Source organism: Notolepis coatsorum, assembly GCF_963971535.1.
Source record: "Notolepis coatsorum genome assembly, chromosome: 6".
NCBI lineage: Eukaryota > Metazoa > Chordata > Actinopteri > Aulopiformes > Paralepididae > Notolepis > Notolepis coatsorum.
Genome location: NC_140170.1, coordinates 150,084,091 through 150,104,683, shown reverse-complemented (window position 1 = coordinate 150,104,683; position 20,593 = coordinate 150,084,091). Strand labels below are relative to the sequence as shown.

The 20,593-nt window shown below is 42.0% G+C and overlaps 1 protein-coding gene across 1 annotated transcript in view; it reads right to left on the bottom strand.

Moving 5' to 3' along the window:
• cntn4 (contactin 4) overlaps positions 1 to 20,593 on the bottom strand; it is a 369,932-nt gene that overhangs the window by 110,293 nt on the left and 239,046 nt on the right. The window contains exon 8 of the mRNA XM_084315452.1: positions 750 to 889. Coding sequence (XP_084171578.1) covers positions 750 to 889 — 140 coding nt within the window. The remainder of the gene's footprint in view (positions 1 to 749; positions 890 to 20,593) is intronic.

The window sequence follows — 20,593 nt, the reverse complement described above, 5'->3', positions numbered from 1 at the left end:
TTGGCTTGTTTGTCGTCTGCTCTCTCTCTCTCTCTCTCTCTCTCTCTCTTAACATACCGAGGCAGAGAAGACACACTTTAAATCCTCTTGGCCCGACGCTGCTGTGCAAAAGTAGTGCAGCTACACTCCTCTGTTGTACAAGAATAGAATAGAACGTCTTCATTACCAAGTACATTTTTACGTGTACCAGGAATTCTGTCCACTGCATTTAACCCATATAACTCTTTTAGGAACGGGAGGCCACAGTTCTTGCTCAAGGGCACTTCAGTGGTGGGCATTGATGGACGGGGAGAGCATCATTCGTTTCTCCTCCCCCGCGCAGATTTTTCCTGTCGGATCAGGGGATCTAACCCGCAACCTTCCAGTGAGAAGCCCGCTATATATATATAACCATTAGGCTACCATTGCCTAATACGAGTAGGGGTGGAATTTCAACTTATTTCACTGATGATTAATCAAAAGTTTTGAAATCGACAAATTTCAACTACTCAAAAAGTAGAAACAAAGATATAAATGACATGTTATTGTGTAGAGAAAAAGTATTGTAAAGTAGATTACATTGTATGGACATGAGGGAGGAAAGCCTGACTAGTATAAAGCTGCTTTGACAACATGAGGTTCTGAATGACACTATCTATATCTATAGTAGTTCACTGACATTGAGCAACACAAGTAAAGGTTGAGCTACAAGAGATGACAGCAGACGTGGGTATCAGGTGAACAAACAGAAGTCATACATGTTGACTCACCTCCACGGGTTCCAGATTCTCTCCATTCTTCATCCACCTGTAAGAGGGTTTGGGCTTCCCCGTCGCTTTACACTCCCACACCAAGGAGTCATCAATGGGCTTCTGGACATCTTGGGGCATCTCAATTAGATGGGGAGGAGCTGGAATGTTCAAAACAACATGATAATTAGTGCCCAGTAAGGCTGTCCCCGAAGCCTGTTTTTGGGATTTGAACTTCGTCAGGGTTTGTCGAACGAACGTTCGAACCTTCGTTTTTATAAAAATTTAAAGGGGAACTATTTTACTATTTCTTTCACTATTTGGGCACTTTTACACAATTCCTGTGAGTCTATGGAACACCTCTGTAATATATATATTTTTTTTATTCATTGTTTTGTATTTCTAATCAAGTCCTCAAAAACAGCATTTTTCTACCTCAAGATCTCAAGCCGTTTTGAGCCTGGGCTGCAGGTGCAGGTGCAGGTGCCACTGTGTGCAGCTCATCTTGTATCTCAACATTAACATGCAGCAGTGTCTTTATGACATCACAGATAGGCACATTTTCAGATGACTCAGTTCAGTGAGGGTGAATATTGTGAGAGGAGAATTGGAAGAATGCACCAATATGAGAATTTTGAGACATAGATCATATTAATATAAGTTCACATAGCTAGGAAACAATGCTAAACACTCAAAAAGGCAATTTATAAGATAGTTCCCCTTTAAAAAAATGTAAAACAAATTTAATAATTTTTTTTAATATCCTCAAACTAAATCATCAATTTGAATAAAGTGATTCATCTGATTAAATTAGTCTTTTTCTTTTATTAAATCAATTTTCCAGCCTCAGACCCAGCCCAGGGAGAAGCCCCAGCCCAACTAAATCAATTAAATCAACTTTCTTTAATGAATATAACTCATCAGTTTGTTTTTATACTATAATATTAGTGTAGCATAATCTTTATCTGCAACTGTGAAGAAAAACCCCATTGGTTTAAACAGAATTAATAGAAACATTTTTAATAATAAAATTTTTTAAATAAATTAGTACACATTTTAAATTTTAATGTTGATTTAGAATTCGAATGCCAACGTAACGAACGAAGATTCGAACGTTTGAACGTTTGGGCTCAGCCCTAGTGCCCAGCGATGGTGTTGTGGTTAAGACCCTCGCCCCTGGAACCGCAAGTACACTATCCCTGCTGGCGAAGGATCCAATCCCTCCAGAACCTTCTCCAGCCTTCCAGCTGTCTCAGTTCGCTTCTGTGTCTCCCCTACTGTGTCTCCCTGTCAGCCTTCCAGCTGTCTCAATAAAGAACCTTCTCTCCTGTGTTTCCCCTACTCTGTTTCCCTCTCAGCCCTCCTACTGTCTCAATAAAGAACGTTATCTCCTATATCTCCTCTACTCTGTTTCCCTCTCAGCCCTCCTACTGTCTCAATAAAGAACGTTATCTCCTATATCTCCTCTACTCTGTCTCCCTCTCAGCCCTCCTACTGTCTCAATAAAGAACGTTCTCTCCTATATCTCCTCTACTCTGTTTCCCTCTCAGCCCTCCTACTGTCTCAATAAAGAACGTTCTCTCCTATATCTCCTCTACTCTGTTTCCCTCTCAGCCCTCCTACTGTCTCAATAAAGAACGTTATCTCCTATATCTCCCCTACTCTGTTTCCCTCTCAGCCTTCCTACTGACTCAATAAAGAACGTTATCTCCTATATCTCCTCTACTCTGTTTCCCTCTCAGCCTTCCTACTGACTCAATAAAGAACGTTATCTCCTATATCTCCTCTACTCTGTTTCCCTCACATACTTCCTATGCTCTCAATAAAGAATCTATTATCCTGTGTCTTCCTCCCCTACTCTGTGTCCCTCTCAGCCTTCCTACTGTCTCAATGAAGACAAAAATACTAAGAGGATTGGACACTCTCCTCTAATACAATAATATGACAATTATTGGGAACATTTTATATCAATTAACAGATTCAGTGTTAGGTTTATAACAAAATCGATAACACTTTATTCACCATATGCAATGGATGAGGAAGCTGTCTTGGACAATAACACAGGTCACATATCAACAAATGAGAATTCCACCATATGAATAGACACACCTGGTACAATGACAATAGGACCTCTCACACGCTTCATTACGCTGATATAACACTCAGAAATAGATGTCCATGAATGTTAATGACTGTTGTCATTAAGTATCATTTGATTATGACACTTTCAAAGCAAAGTTGACATTGTTCTGGATGTCTTTGGTAAATGACTGCTTTTTTATATAGCGCTTTTATCCAAAGCGCTTTACAATTTGTTACTCACATTTTACCCATTCACTCACACATTCAACCATGCAAGGTGCCAACCTGCTCATTGGGAGCAATTAGGGGTTAAGTGTCTTGCTTGGGAGTGCTTGCATTCTTTCATTTATTTGCATCCATCTAAAAATTTTTGCACCTTATGGTGTTCTTGTTCTGTTCTTGACTTATTGTTATGTTTTCTTCTTGACTTGTTTAAAGAAGATCTGTACGGCCCATGGGGACATTAACGTGTGTTGTTGGGCCCTATAAATAAATTTGATTTGATTTGATTTGATTTGCTCAAGGACACATCGACACGCTGCCCGGGAGGAGCGGGAATCGAACCGGGAACCTCCGGATTGCCAGACGACTGCTCTACCTCCTGAGCCACTGTTGCCCCAAGCGACACTTTGTCATGCCAACTGGACATTAGCCGAGGTGACATAAGGTCTCATGAAGATACGCCATAGATTCATAGAAGGTGTCATTATCAGACATAAAGAAACTATTTGGTGGTATGTGTTAAAGGATAACTCCACTATTTTGGGAAATTAGCTTATTTAACATCTTCCCTGGAGTTAGACAAGAAGATGCATACCTTTTTTGTCTCTGTGCGTGCATTTTAGCTTTGGGAATAGATGCTCCGTTAGCATAGCTTAGCTTCATCACTGGAAGTGAGGCAGGACAGTAGCCTTACAGTGCCTAACAGTGTATTGCAAGGTCTGACATTGACCAAACTTGATATGCATGACCTTGGTGGGCTCTAGGTCAACTCCTGAAAAGGGGGTCAATGTCAGACCTTGCAATCAAAAGTTAGGGGCGCACTGAAATTATGGCAAGGGTTATTAGCCCCCTAACTTTTGATTGCAAAGTCTGACATTGACCCCCTTTTCAGGAGTTGACCTAGAGCCCACCAAGGTCATGCATATCAAGTTTGGTCAATGTCAGACCTTGCAATACACTGTAAGGCACTGCAAAACTACTGTCCTGCCTCACTTCCAGTGATGAAGCTAAGCTATGCTAACGGAGCATCTATTCCCAAAGCTAAAATGCACGCACAGAGACAAAAAAGGTATGTATCTTCTTGTCTAACTCCAGGGAAGATGTTAAATAAGCTAATTTCCCAAAATAGTGGAGTTATCCTTTAACATTACATTATTATTATTATTATTATTATTATTATTATTATTATTATTATTATTATTATTATTATTATTATTATTATTATTATTATTATTATTATTATTATTATTATTATTATTATTATTATTATTATTATTATTATTATTATTATTATTATTATTATTATTATTATTATTATTATAATTATTATTATTATTATTATTATTATTATTATTATTATTATAATAATTGGTTGATTTTGACATGTTCTTTCATGAGACAGCGTGTCATGAATGTTTTCTTTGATCTCAACTACAGTAATATTTTATTAATGTGTCATTAAAGGTCCCATATTGTAGTCATTTTAACAAACATGATAATTAGTAGTAATGTAATGTTGTACAAGCCTTTACCATCAAAGCAACTTCAGATCACACTGTCAAACTAGGCGCTGCAGATCAAATATGACTCAAGATCCAGCCGGCATTTTGTACACACACGTCTTTCACATGCACACACAAGCTTTTTCATGTCACATCACATAAAGACGGAAGTCCAAATGACTCGTTTAAAGGCACAGTTTGTGAATACGGGCTGGGTAAAGTTGTATTTCACAGTTTGTATTCCTTTGTTAGTAGGACCATCAGAGACCCAAATGTATGTGCACAAGCACTGGGAAAGTGAGTTTTCTTTACAATATGGGACCACTGTCAAATGTCTAACAGTGTCAGTAGAATATACATATCACTGATACATTTAGCAAATTATGCACATTGATATTATCAGCATGGTACACTGTATGGTTCAAGTAACTTTTATTTATATAGCACATTTAAAAACAACAGGAGTCATTAAAGATAAATATAAAAGATAAAATATTCCTTTAATCCCCTTGGGGAAATTCAGGATTTCAATAGATTACAATAGAATACAATGCAATAACAAAGACAAAATGACACAAACACCACAGTATGTGCCGACAGAATAGTACGAAGCCAATAGAGTACAGTACAGATATACAATGCAGATTAAAACAAAGTAGGGCAACCTCAAACTGCACTAAAAGTAAGAGTTTTTTTTTTTTTTTTAGATGTGATTTAATCGTTTCAATAGAAGGACAAGGACTAAATGTGAGACGGGAGACTGTTCCAAAGTCTGGGGGCAGCAACAGAAAAAGCCCCGTCTCCTCTGGTTATGAGACGTGAGTGAGGGACTGAGAGGAGTTGTTGTGAGGATGATCTACAGTAAGTGACCTGGGAGCAGAATAAGGAGTCAGCAGGTTGGTTGAAAGCTCGCCTTTGAATCGCAATGTCCTGGATTCAATACCGGGCACCGCTTGGGTAACTAGATGGCTTGGGTAACTAAGATGACTTGGGTAACTAGGGACGACTTGGGTAACTAGGATGGCTTGTGTAACTAGATGGCTTGGGTAACTAAGATGACTTGGGTAACTAGGATAGCTTAGGTAACTAGGATAGCTTGGGTAACTAGGGATGGATTGGGTAACTACTAGGATAGCTTGGGTAACTAGGATAGCTTGGGTAACTAGATAGCTTGTGTAACTAGATGGCTTGGGTAACTATATGGCTTGGGCAACTAGGGACGGCTTGGGTAACTAGGATAGCTTGGGTAACTAGGGACGGCTTGGGTAACTAGGATAGCTTGGGTAACTAGGATAGCTTGGGTAACTAGATAGCTTGTGTAACTAGATGGCTTGGGTAACTAGGATAGCTTGGGTAACTAGATGGCTTGGGTAACTAGGATAGCTTGGGTAACTAGATGGCTTGTGTAACTAGATGGCTTGGGTAACTAGATGGCTTGGGTAACTAGGATAGCTTGGGTAACTAGGATAGCTTGGGTAACTAGATGGCTTGTGTAACTAGATGGCTTGTGTAACTAGATGGCTTGTGTAACTAGGATAGCTTGGGTAACTAGGATAGCTTGGGTAACTAGGATAGCTTGGGTAACTAGGATAGCTTGTGTAACTAGATGGCTTGGGTAACTATAGGATAGCTTGGGTAACTAGGATAGCGTGGGTAACTAGGATAGCTTGGGTAACTGAGACGACTTGGGTAACTAAGACGTGCAGTAAGTACTGGGAGCTAGCGGTAGGTGTGGCGCTCCACCTCAGCAATCCATCTCCCTGGTCCAGCGCCTCGTAACTCACTCATACGCTCCCTCGTTGCTCGGCTGATACCAACAATAAGCCACTTCGACCTACTTACTTACTTACTTACTTACTTACTTACCCCCCATCCACCCACCGGCCACCCATAGGGAGACATTGGAAAAATTAATAAGGTCAGTCAGAACAGAAGGTAGCCATGGGCCATGCACAGAAATGAGCAGGTGTCCCACCCCCATAGGGACCCTTCCCCAACCCAACCCATGCACACCCTAACCCCCTGGGTACAGTATGTCCCAGCATTGTACTGCTATTTCTGCTGTTCCCCTGTCACCCCCCCCCTCCCCCAACTACACACCTGGCCAGTGGGACACTTCAATGTAAGGTCAAATCTTGTCTCCCATCTCATGGGGTATGTTCCAGATTGACCCAATGCAGAACAATGGTAAATATCAACATTCTTTAAATATTTTAGATTTATTTTTGTGACATCATCTCAGCCGGAACTGTAAAGCAGGCTGTGGGCAGAGTGTCTCTTGTCAGCAACCTCAACACCAAATGGGGTTGCAACTTTCCATGGGAATCAACTTGAATATTATGGCAATTAACAGGAATGAAAATAATGCAGTTAGAAACATAAACATTTTACCAGATCATAAGCAGATATGATTGCAAACCCTTCTAATATAAAAATACATTTCAACAATTATTTATAAGTTGAACTATAATTAAATACGTCATTCCCATTAAATTGACTGAGCCCACGCGACACATTAGTTCCTTGACCTCGAACCTTCCTTAGAAACCAGTGCCCAGCTGACAAAACCTTCAACATGAGGCAGAGGATGACAGACCATTTCTGCTCCACAATAACCTTCTGTAAAACCAATGTCCAGCGACGTGATAGCGCTGACCTTCTAATGCAATTTTTTTTACCACAGGGTTAGCCGGTCCCTTATTATGTTTTATTATGTATTATAAGCAAATATTCTTTATTGGAATTAAGCAAAATTTACCAAATTCCACAGCTTAACTTCTTGTATGAGCGGAAATGTTCCCACCCTTTGCAATCCTGAACGACGCCTATTTATTTATAGTGAAACAACTCTGTCCCTGGGCATTCTACTCATGAGTTTGACTGATGTCCTGTCAGTCAGCCGATGGTCTATTACCATGTATATGTAGATAAGGGTCATTTGAGCATCAGACGTCATTTGAACCCTTCCACCCCTACTGTACACATAGATACGTGCATATTTTTTACAATATTTTACCATTACTGGATGGATATGTCTCCCACATCCTCTTTAAAACACCCTGGAATTTAATTTTAATGAATGAATTAATTAAATAATAGAGCAGTTCAAGATAATAGTATTATTTCATCCATTTGTGTGTCTCTCTCTGTGTGCGTGTGTGTGTGTGTGTGTGTGTGTGTGTGTTTTGAATGTTTAAAACCAAAACACAGAACAATGGCTTGAGGTTTGAGGTTACAGAGGTCTCCGAGCACCATGACCTGAAGCGCTTTATGATGCAAAATCTCTGCACCCACAATACAAAGAAAGAGGCAATTTTAGGCAAAGGTGCCAAGAGACAGTGGCCCCGATTGTTACAGATTTACACACACAGACACACACGCACGCACGCACACATTTTTTACTTAGTTTATAAAATGTTCTGTTTTATTGAAATAGTACTTTTTTTTATGATGCATGTACACCGACTATAGGGGGGGCTCGCAGATGACATGCTTCACTGCCGTTGTGCTGTACATCAACATAATGTATACGCGTGACAAATAAACGTCCACTTTGACTTTAGCTTTAGATAAACGCCATGGCATAAACACCTCATGCATTTTTAATGTCAATAACAGTTTTAAGTTTTTCACTTAAGCCCTGTGCCATCGTCTCAGGTCTGAAGCGGAACCCGTACACCGTAACCCAATCCGGTGTGGCGGGCGGCTCCGTGTGAAGTACCAATAAATATCTCGGCGGTAAGAAGGACAAGCGGAGCGGCACACAGATTTAAAGTGGGTCCAGCCGAGTGATGCACAGAGAGCATCTTCATTTCACCCAGGCGGTAGCCGCCGGCGCCGAGCGGTTCTGAGTAGCTGTCAAATCTCCTTATCGCGTGTCGTCCTTGTCTCTCCTTATCCTTGTAGTACATTGTCTAGCAGATATAATCCTTAACCTCTTCCACCCGGAGCCTATTTTCTGAAAATCTGCCTAAAATACATACCTAAGTAAATGGAATATTGCTCCACTTCTACAAGGCCCATCTGCATATTCTTGGTTTCTAGGGACATATATGGACCTCAGTGAATATATTCCCAGTGTCAGAGATATTGTGTCTATTACTAGGCTTGCTTAAATTGTGATGAAACAAAGGATAATATGAATTATGATTTTATTTGCATCTTTGAGAGTGAATAACACCATGATAATAATGACCAAACATTAAAAACTGCCACTGATCTCGTTCAGTACCTTATTGAGATCATGTGTACAAAAAAATCTAAGGAAATTAATAAAGGGAAGATGATTAAACAGAAGGTTCTGTAGATACAGTACTGAATTCTCCCATCCGGACCAATGAAATTTGAAATATTATTATAGAATATAGAATAGCAGGCTTATAAATTACCTTATTATAGCCAATTCGCACATTTATATATATATATATATATATATATATATATATATATATATATATATATATATATATATATATATATATATATATATATATATATATATATATATATATATATATATATATATATATATCTATATCTATCTATCTATATATATATATATATATATATATATATATCTATATCTATCTATCTATCTATCTATCTATCTATCTATCTATCTATCTATCTATCTATCTATCTATCTATCTATATATATATATATATATATATATATATATATATATATATATATATATATATATAATGTGCGAATTGGCTATAATAAGGTAATTATATATTATATATATATATTATCTTTCAAATGCCCAAGTTCAATTTGGATTTAGTATCACAGATAATGAAATCTACTGTAATCTACTGTACTTTTTTTATTTTCACCACAGTGCAACCGTTTTGAAACTAATTTCAGATCTAATTGTTGCTGCATGCTAAGAATAGGGAAGAGAAACTAACTGCGTTTCAATATTTGTCAAAAACGTTACCTTTTGTGGTAGAATTATCCAGAATAATACGAGTTATTGAAGTAATTCATACAGAACTATGAACCTTGAACCCCATAGAACCTTACAGGAAAATTCCAACGCAGATCCAGAGCTCTGGATGTCCGCTACAAAATGGCTGCAAAAAAACTACAATTCAAATGATTCAAAGTTTTACAAAATGGTCACCTCAAGCGGAATATACAGACATATCAAAGAGGAAAATCTATCTAATAACACTTTAACCTATTCCTAAACTAACGTATTGATGATAATATACATTCTAAATGCTGTTGTGACATGGTTATGATGTTTATACTTGAATACGATTGAAATAAAAACCGCTACTTTTATAGAACAGTCTGGAAATATTGATTTATGACCAATGTCATTTGCGGTCCGCCGACGGACCGCACGGGCGGAAGAGATTAAACAGGTACCGTCTTTTAGGCTTTTAACAGGGGGGCCGAGGATAGAACCAAAGTGCCGTACACAGAATTCTAATGCACCCCGCGAGTGACCACGGCTGGTGCCATAAAACACATCCACCCGATACTATTTAAGTAAATTATAGTATAATTATACGAGACCAGCATTGATTATACTGTGTCACACAAGTAACTCAAGTTTAGCTAACGATTTAGCGCTGGGAAAAAAAAGAGGTACATAAAACTGGATAGATTTAGTCTTTCTCAAGCTCCATACGTCCTGGATGATGTGTGGGTGAGTCCGCCACCATCTTATATCACATGGGGATACCGGCAGGGGCGAGAATAACGGCACACCGTGCTTTTCCATTCATTTTCTATTCTCTCTAATTGGAGTCTCGACTCTACCCAACGCCCGTGCTCAAGGACTAACCTTTTGAAGTGGCTTTTCGTTAATAACGGCACATACAAATCCTCCTCTAATTGGCTTCCATTGCAGCTTGCCTTCCACCTAATGCAAGTAGTAACAGTTGGGGACATTTTATTGTAATTGTAGATAGGCCCCTGCAGTGCCTTCGCTGTGCGTTCGATTTTCAACGTGTGGTGTACTTAGTACCGCATGCTCAAGTGGAACGTGGCTTTGTATTTTTTTGAGAGATTTTATTTGATTTATTAGAGAGAGTGGGGGGGGGGGGGGGGGGGTGCAGATTGTGTGTTTTTCTGTTAGTGTACGAAATAAGCTCCGATATGGAAATTCACTTTACCAATAGAGCGTTGATGGACATTTTGTAAAACAGACCAAAATCTACTGGTCTGCGAAATGCTGCTGGAAATGACTTATTAAAGCGGCACTTCGCCAAAAGTGCTACTATACTGATTTATTTTGCACATAATCTCACACACATACATCAAAAGTTTTGCACACGTTCATTTAGTCACCAATGATGTCATCTGGGACACTGAATCCCTGTGTTGTGTTCATTATAGCACCACAAAATGGTGTAGATAAAGACATTTAAATACCTCGTCTTATAGGGACTGCTACCTTTTCATTGAGTTGTAATCAACACAACACAAGGATTCAACGTGCCCAGTGACATCACTGGTGGCCATATTCAAAGTTATTATTTACTCTCAATAACTACATCAAACTAAACAAATTATCATTATCTTTTGAATTGACCCTCTGTTCTCTCACCATTCATGGAAAGCAGTGATGGGCTGAACCTTCTTTTATTTTATTTTATTTTGGAGGTTTCTGCTAATCGCTACTCCAGGTAACAATGTCAAAGAGTTAAGTTGTCGATCTTTGTCATCTAGTAGAGTTTGTTTCACCTCTTCAACACCTTTCCTTACGGGCAGCGCTACTGGACTGTCAGACAGTGTGCTGCTGTCAACTAACAGTTGTTTTGCTTTCACAACGAGTTACAAAACAGGCTACAGCATTATATTAGATTACACCTAATGGGCACATTTGTGTCTGTGTATGAGTGTATACAGATGGAGCATAGTAGAGCGCCACCTTTGCCGCTGTCGGAAAGACGGTAGTTATCAGGTTACGCGCACAATAACAATACTCAACCAGTAGGGGGCATTCAGTTTACACCTATCGATTTAACTTTTCGTCTTTCCTGGCTGGATTTCGCCAAAGTTCGATTTTTCAACAAGAAGAGGACTCACAATATCTATGAATTTCAACAAGTCTTAGTTAGAACATGATTCTAAGTAGTGTTTTTCTTTCTGTGTGTGTGTGTGTTTGTGTGCACACACTTACTGTATGTATGTGTGTGTGCAGGTAATTGTTTGTGTGCATGTGTGTGTATGTGTGTGTGTGTGTGTGCATGCGCACTCAGGAGTGCGCTAAATAGAAGACCCGCCTGGAGAGATAGCAGCGGGGAGCTACTGAGGCTCCATTATACATCACGCTCCATCATGTGACAACCTTCCAACGGAGCCTGGTGAGCCTGGCCCACCCGCTGCACGTCTCAGGACCCCAGCGTTGGTTGTTGTTGATATATCTCCACCCCCACCCCATTCACTACCAACTTGTCAGGACCGCTCACTCTACCCCTCACCCACTGTGAATGTATCGACTCTCAGTCAAAACATACCAAATTAAAGCAGGCAGCCCATCCCTGTCTGAGATTGGCTTGTGCATTTAAACCACACACACACACACACACACACACACACACACACACACACACACACACACACACACACACACACACACACACACACACGCACACACACACACACACACACGCACACACACACACACACACACAAACATCAGATGGCTTAAAGGAAAACTCCAACATTTTGGGAAATTAGCTTATTTAACATCTTCCCTGGAGTTAGACAAGAAGATACATACCTTTTTTGTCTCTGTGCATGCATTTAGCTTTGGGAACAGTCGCTCCGTTAGCATAGCTTAGCTTCATCACTGGAAGTGAGGGGGGGCCGGAGCCTGACGTTCCCTTACAGTGTATAGTTTGATTGATTGATTGAAAAGTTTATTAACAGATTGCAGAATACACTCCAAATACAACTCCAAAACATTCATGTAAACATGTTGTGACCTGTGTATTCACCACGTGGAGAAATAAAAAATAATTGAATTAGACAATTACGTTTTATAAGCAAATATACTCAGAACAATTTTTTGTCTAACCACTCCTCTCTGAGCGCAGCCAGTGATTTCAACGTGTCGTCGTGATTGTTGACATTCTCATTCATTCAAAGGATCCGAACCGATTGAAGTTTATGGATACCATGACTTAAAGGGGAACTATCTTATAAATGGCCTTTTTGAGTGTTTAGCATTGTTTCCTAGCTATGTGAACTTATATTAATATGATCTATGTCTCAAAATTCTCATATTGGCGCATTCTTCCAATTCTCCTCTCACAATATTCACCCTCACTGAACTGAGTCATTTGAAAATGTGCCCTATATGTGATGTCATAAAGACACCGCTGCATGTTATATATCGTATAGCATCGCGTCCCGCTCTGAGCCTTACGAGATACTCATATCTCCTGTGATACCTAATGTATCTCCCACGAACAAAAACACATGCACCCCACCTGTATGGGGCCCCGCCCCTTATGGTGGCCACCGCCCATATAACCATGACCCTGGTCATGAAACACCCTTCCTCTATTTTCGTCCCAGCGTGTTGGATGCGTGCACCATACGAGCTAGCGGAATGAAAAGATTAAGGAAGATTAATAATGTTGGAAGCTTACCGGAGGTTGCTGGCCCCTGGCATCTTCGACGCATGTTTTCGGCGACACGACGGGCCTGTGATGTTCCTTGTTTGATGACTGCACATCGAGGTTCAGCTGTACAAGGCTGGCTGTCGGTGTTCTGCCCTGATGGCGTTCTGGTCCTTCGGAATCGACAGGGTATCGCGAGGCCGACAGTCTTGGCGGCCGAGGGATCGGCCATTTTGGGTGATTTCGGTGTTGGTAAACCACTCCGTCGTCATTTTGCCGCGAGCAGCCCGCTCCCCGTTCAATCCTCTCTCTGGTATCCCCAGAAGCGGGGCTCTGAGCGTTCTCCTTTGGCTGCGGGCCGCGAACCTTCATTGAAGCGTATGCGGCCCCATTCTTCGCTTCTCATGGAGACAGGGGCTGACACCCAGTTGATGGCTGAGCCTGGGTCTGTCCGTGAGAATGTTGTGCTGTCAAGCGGCTCCCACACCTTGAACTGTGTTGGTTGAGCCTGGTGTTACGTCTGTCAACTTAAGTGTTGTCAGCAGGGGGGCTCGAAACCTTTTGAGGCACACAGTGCGGGCTTCCCCGGCCTCGCCTTCGCCAGGCCAGGTATCATGTTGGTGCTCCCACTCCTGGAATATTGGCAAGTGGTCGCAGCTCACATGGTTTGGGGTGGTAGTGATATCACTGCAGGGCTACGGTGTGTAGGAACCCATGGGGGCCTTACACCTTGCATGTCCGGCTGCAGAACGACTCCTTCAGCATGTTCTGGAGGGGTGTTCAGTGGGGGGGCTTTTTTGATCGGAAGCCCCCCGTATCAGACAGGCCCTTTTTCTGTCGGGGTTCCCCCTTGGGTGCGATTGCCTCGTGGGTGGTGTCAGGGTCAGGTGTTCCGACACGGAACGCGCTCCTCGCACGATTCCAGGGTTGTCTTCGCACAGCGGGGGGGACCGGGCCAACTATCTACAGTTCCTGGCGGACCTGCGCCACGTGACGGCGGGTGCGTTGGGAGTGTCGTCACATATGACTACGGCAGTACCATATGTCGAGGTAGATGGAGAGAATGGTGAGGCGGGGACTTGTGTTTACACAACCCCACCCGTTTTCAGGTTTGGTACAGACCCTGTTGTCGGGGTCTCCAGCAGGGACAGCTCTGGTCGACGAGATCCAATCTCTGTGGACGAAGCAAGCCATCGTCGTGGCGTTCTCCTCCCGGTGTTCTCTGCCCGAGAAGTCGGGAGGGAGGGGTGTAAGACCCAGGCTGGACCTGTCCCATGGGAAGGTTCAGCATTTTTTGGATCGTCTCCTACCTGTTGAACACTGTCAGGTGGGGGTCTGGTTCTCCTCCATAGACCTGTAGGATGCGTATGCGCATCCCCGATCTTCCATCCTAGGGCTTACCTACGCTTCCTTTGCAGGGTTAGCGTATGAGTACCAGAGGCTGCCGTTCGGTTTTCTCTGGCTCCCCACATCTTCACCAAGTGCGTGGAGGCCGCACTGGGGCCTCTGCGTCATCCGGGGTTACGGGCCCACATCCCCGGCAGGGAGAATGTGGGTGCAGGTGTACTGTCGCGGGGCGGCCCTCATCCTGACGGGTGAGGATTGCGTCTGGACATGGCCAGGCAGGTCTGGGACCGATGCCGTGCCGCCAGGGATTCTTCCCCATACATCTGTTAGGTCAGTTGTTGGGACGGGTACGTTGAGGGGCGCAGGTTCTTGATCCTGATGGTGTTACCATCTGGACTGCACATGCTCCCTCCACTGTCGCGCTTACGCGGGCAGATGACGTATGTTCCAAGTGTGGTGTAAGGCGGGGGGCCTGGACTCAGTCTCCTGCCCCCTGGTTGCTGTCCTTAGTTACCTCCAGTCTCTCCTTGATAGACTGTCGGCTTCGACGGTGAGGGTATATGCAGCAGCTATATCCTCCTATCATGGGGGTTTGAGGGGATGTCTTGTTCAGCCACCCTCTTGTGAAGCGTTTCCTGCTTGGCGCTCGACGCGTTAAGCCGGTGCAACGCTCCTTGGCTCCGACTTGGGATCTTCAATTGGTCCTCGGTCGGTTGTCCTTGGCCCCGTTTGAGCCGCTCGAGCGGGCGCCGTTGGGACAGCTGTCCTTCAGGACCGCGTTCCTTCTGGCTGTCACTTCCGCGTAAACGCGTAGGTGAGCTCTGTGCTCTCTCGGTACATCCAGAGTGCCTGTCTTTTCGGACCGATTGCGGTGTCACTCTGCGACCTAATCCTGCTTTCGTGCCTGAGAATATCCGGAGTTCCTTCCGCTCCCGGGATATTGTGGTTCAGGCGTTTCGTCCTCCTCCTCACACTGGTGAGTTAGATGCGGGCCTTCACCTGTCATGTCCAGTCCGTGCTTGGGGATTTACCTCAGCCGTACTCAGGATTTCAGGGTTACCGACCAGCTTTTTGTCTGTTACGGTGGGGCTCGTGCTGGTAAGGCACTGTCGGAGCAGCGCCTGTCCCATTGGTTGTGCGAGGGTGTTACCCTCTGCTACACGCTGGCTGGGCAGGATCCCCCTGGGGGCGTCAGGGCGCACTCCACTCGTGGGGTGGCTGCCTCTGCCGCTCTCCTGGGTGGGGCCTCGGTGGAGGCCATCTGTGCTGCAGCTTCATGGTCCTCCCCGGGCTCCTTTGTAAGGTTTTTCCTCATGGACATGACCGGGGGTTCTGTCTCCCAGGCGGTTCTGGGGTCTGTGGCCTTTCCTGCTTCCCGTCCTTTGGTCGGGTAGCAGGAGTGTATGGGTATGGGCCGCAGTGTGTTGAGTCACACGTGGTTCCGCCTGTACGGTGTGTTCAAGGGGTTCTGGCTCCCTCTTGTTCGCATTCAGGTGGAGTTGACTGCGCCCCCCCTTCGTTAGGAAGGATGGGGTGACAGGGCTCCCCGCACCCCTTGATGTGGGCTTACGGGTCCTCAGGGGGTACATCTGTCGGGTCTCGCGCCCGCTCTTCCCCATTATCTCGTAAGGCTCAGAGCGGGACGCGATGCTATACGATATATAACGATAGGTTATGTAGATAACCTAGTTATATTAGTATAGGCTAAGCGTCCCGCTCTGCGCGCCCTGAGTTCCCTCTTGAGGGATCTTTTCCTGGGACGGGTTTTGGCGAGGAAGGGTGTTTCATGACCAGGGTCATGGTTATATGGGCGGTGGCCACCATAAGGGGCGGGGCCCCATACAGGTGGGGTGCATGTGTTTTTGTTCGTGGGAGATACATTAGGTATCACAGGAGATATGAGTATCTCGTAAGGCTCAGAGCGGGACGCTTAGCCTATACTAATATAACTAGGTTATCTACATAACCTATCGTTAATGTTCAGGCGAAGACGACGCTGCGCAGTGGTTTAGGAGCCCAGGCTCAAAACAGCTCGAGATCTTGAGGTAGAAAAATGCTGTTTTTGAGGACTTGATTAGAAATACAAAACAATGAATAAAAAAAATATATATATTACAGAGGTGTTCCATAGACTCACAGGAATTGTGTAAAAGTGCCCAAATAGTGAAAGAAATAGTAAAATAGTTCCCCTTTAAAATCCTCTTACCTTGACGATTAAAAGCCTCCCCAATTTAGAAAACAGTAATCCAATGGCTGGTATTGTTATACCGGACGCTCTGAGCTAACCGGAGCTAACACAGATCAGGATGGTAAAGCATATATAATGACTTCCTTTCTGGGGTTTTCAAAATAAAAGTGCAACGTTTATAGCAGCGGAAAACGTTTATTTTGTACATTATCTAACGTTAACACGAACCTAAACTATCGTTACAACTAACCTAAAGTTAGTTTAGGTTCGTGTTAACGTTAGATAATGTACAAAATAAACGTTTTCCGCTGCTATAAACGTTGCACTTTTATTTTGAAAACCCCAGAAAGGAAGTCATTATATATGCTTTACCATCCTGATCTGTGTTAGCTCCGGTTAGCTCAGAGCGTCCGGTATAACAATACCAGCTATTGGATTACTGTTTTCTAAATTGGGGAAGCTTTTAATCGTCAAGGTAAGAGGATTTTAAGTCATGGTATCCATAAACTTCAATCGGTTCGGATCCTTTGAATGAATGAGAATGTCAACAATCACGACGACACGTTGAAATCACTGGCTGCGCTCAGAGAGGAGTGGTTAGGCAAAAAATAGTTCAGAGTATATTTGCTTATAAAACGTAATTGTCTAATTCAATTATTTTTTATTTCTCCACGTGGTGAATACACAGTTCACAACATGTTTACATGAACGTTTTGGAGTTGTATTTGGAGTGTATTCTGCAATCTGTTAATAAACTTTTCAATCAATCAATCAAACTATACACTGTAAGGGAACGTCAGGCTCCGGCCCCCCCTCACTTCCAGTGATAAAGCTAAGCTATGCTAACGGAGCGACTGTTCCCAAAGCTAAATGCACTCACAGAGACAAAAAAGGTATGTATCTTCTTGTCTAACTCCAGGGAAGATGTTAAATAAGCTAATTTCCCAAAATGTTGGAGTTTTCCTTTAAGTGAACTGAAGAAGGGATGGGGCTTTTAGTTATCAATGCTATTATGGTGATTGCTCTGCATGTACATTTTAACCCTGTAAGACCCTCGGACCTCGGTTGCAAAATTACAACATCACTTTTAGCTTTTAGCTATTTAAAAAAAGTCTTTAAATGTTTATAATATATATATATTTTTTGCACATTTACATAGTCAATGGGGACTTTCTGCCTCACAATGCTATTGGATTTGGATAGTAAATGTGATTATAGGTCCCACATTCTGGCCTCTGAAATTGTCGATTTAATTTGGGCCTTACAGGGTTAAACAACTACAGTAGAATGCAGGTGACAATGTCCCATCAGTCTGTCTAGCCCAGGGGTCAGCAACCTTTACATTCAAAAGAGCCATTCCCCCCCCCCCCCCCCCCCCCCCCCCCCCCACAAAATAAAATTCCTCTGGAGCCGCAAAACCAATTTACCCTTAAAATGAAGATAACACAGTGTATACCATTTTATATATAGTTATCCCCAAGCATACCCCACATTTAGCATAAAACGCCTGACAATGGTATACCCAAAGTAATTTGTGATTTATTATACTTTATACTTATAGCACACAGTTTGTTGCATTAATGGAATTATAAAGCAACAAAAAGAAACATTTTGACTTTTTATTGCTGTTTTTACCTGTTATAACAAAGGAAAACCTCAAACTCTTATGAAGAGGAGAAAAAAGACTGGCTGTGTAGACCTATTTTTAAATAAAACACAGAAGAGGAGACAAAACACTGGTGTCTGTAGACCGACTTTGAAATAAAACCCTGAACTATTCAGGTATATTTGAGTCCTTCCCTTATTTGTGGAACATTTATAAAATAAAAAGTAGTCCACTTTGAAAAAAGACTACCATGTGTAGACCTACTTTGAAATAAAACCCTGAACTATGCAGCTCTATTTGAGTCCTTCCCTTATTTGTGGAAAATCTATCAAATAAAAAGTACATTTTTTGTTGTTCACAAATTTCTCACTACATATCAGGCATACAGGTAAGCCTGCATCATTAGTCGTGAAAGCAAATTAATCTGTCCACGCTGAATTAAACCCTCTATTTTCCTTAGACTTTCCTTTTTTTGGATTTATCCATGGTTAGCTTACCAAGAAACTCAAGATTAGCCACTTGCAGACGGCAGGGAGAGGCGCGGGATGTGACGTACTGTAGAGTTGATAAAATATTTTTTCATTTCAGTGTCACAGTATGACATCGATCTCCAAAATAAGAGATAAAAAAAATAAAAAAAAATATATATATATATATATAAAAAAAAAATTGGCCAGGGAGCCGCAGCTGATTGGCTAAAGAGCCGCATGCGGCTCCGGAGCCGCAGGTTGCAGACCCCTGGTCAAGCTGGATAGAAGAGCCTTGTGGTTCTGTATACAGGGCTCCCACTCTTTTTGAGAAATCATTTTCCAGGACATTTCCAGGATTTCTTGTGAGTTGTACATTTCTACTCTCTACTGCCGGGCCTAGTGTCCCAGATTTATTCCTCCTTTTTTAACGATGCAGGGTTCATGATGAAGTGTCTCACGTTCATTACAGATAACTGCTACTGTACACCCATCACTGCTAACTGTACAATAAGGTCCTATTGTTGTTACAGTAGCAACAACTCCTGTATGCCAACAATTCCTCATAAAAATAACATGCATAGTTTATCAGGGAAGTAGCACTGCGCTGTACGCTGCCGTACAAGTCATATTATGTACTTTTTAGCTGCACAACATGTACGTTTTTGTAGTCATTAGGGTTAGGATTTTACAACACTTGTGGGAACCCTGTGTACACCACATTTGTGTCATTGTATTTGGGAAGCACCTTTATCTCAGGCCTAATGTTGTCTTGCCTTTTTTCAGTGGTGCCAATCCAACTCTGTCCATGTCTGCATGCTCGAAAAAGAGATCTTTGATCTCAAGTGACTACCTGGTCAAATAAAGGTTAAATAATTTTTTTTTTACCACTACTACTTTGACTGCTACTACTACAGACAGACAGACATAGATAGATAGATGCTACTGCTGCTGCTGCTGCTACTACTACTACTACTACTACTACTACTACTACTACTACTACTACCACCACCACCACCACCACCACTACTACTACTACTACTACTACTACTACTACTACTACTACTACTACTACTACTACTACTACTACTACTACTACTACTACTGCTACTGCTACTACTACTACTACTACTACTACTACTACTATTACTGCTACTACTACTACTACTACTACTACTACTACTACTACTACTACTACTACTACTACTACTACTACTACTACTACTACTACTACTACTACTACTATTATTTTACCCATTCACTCACACATTCACTCACACATTCACACACCGATGGCGGAGGCAACCATGCAAGGTGCCAACCTGCTCATTAGGAGCAATTAGGGGTTAAGTGTCTTGCTCAAGGACACTTCCACACTGCCCAGGAGGAGCGGGAATCGAACCGGGAACCTCCAGATTACCAGACGACTGATATACCTCCTGAGCCAATGTCACCCCCAGTACTACTACTACTACTACTACTACTACTACTACTACTACTACTACTACTACTACTACTACTACTACTACTGCTACTGCTACTACTACTAATAATATTATTATTATACTACATAGTAATACATAATATAATAATATCACTACTACTATGACTGTTACTACTACAATACTACTACTACTACTACTACTACTACTACTACTACTACTACTACTACTACTACTACTACTACTACTACTACTACTACTACTACTACTAATAATAATGATAATAATATAATTATACTACATAGTAATACATAATATAACAATATCACTACTAATATGACTACAGTCCTACTAGCACTACTACTAACATTTTATTATTATTATTATTATTATTATTATTATTATTATTATTATTATTAT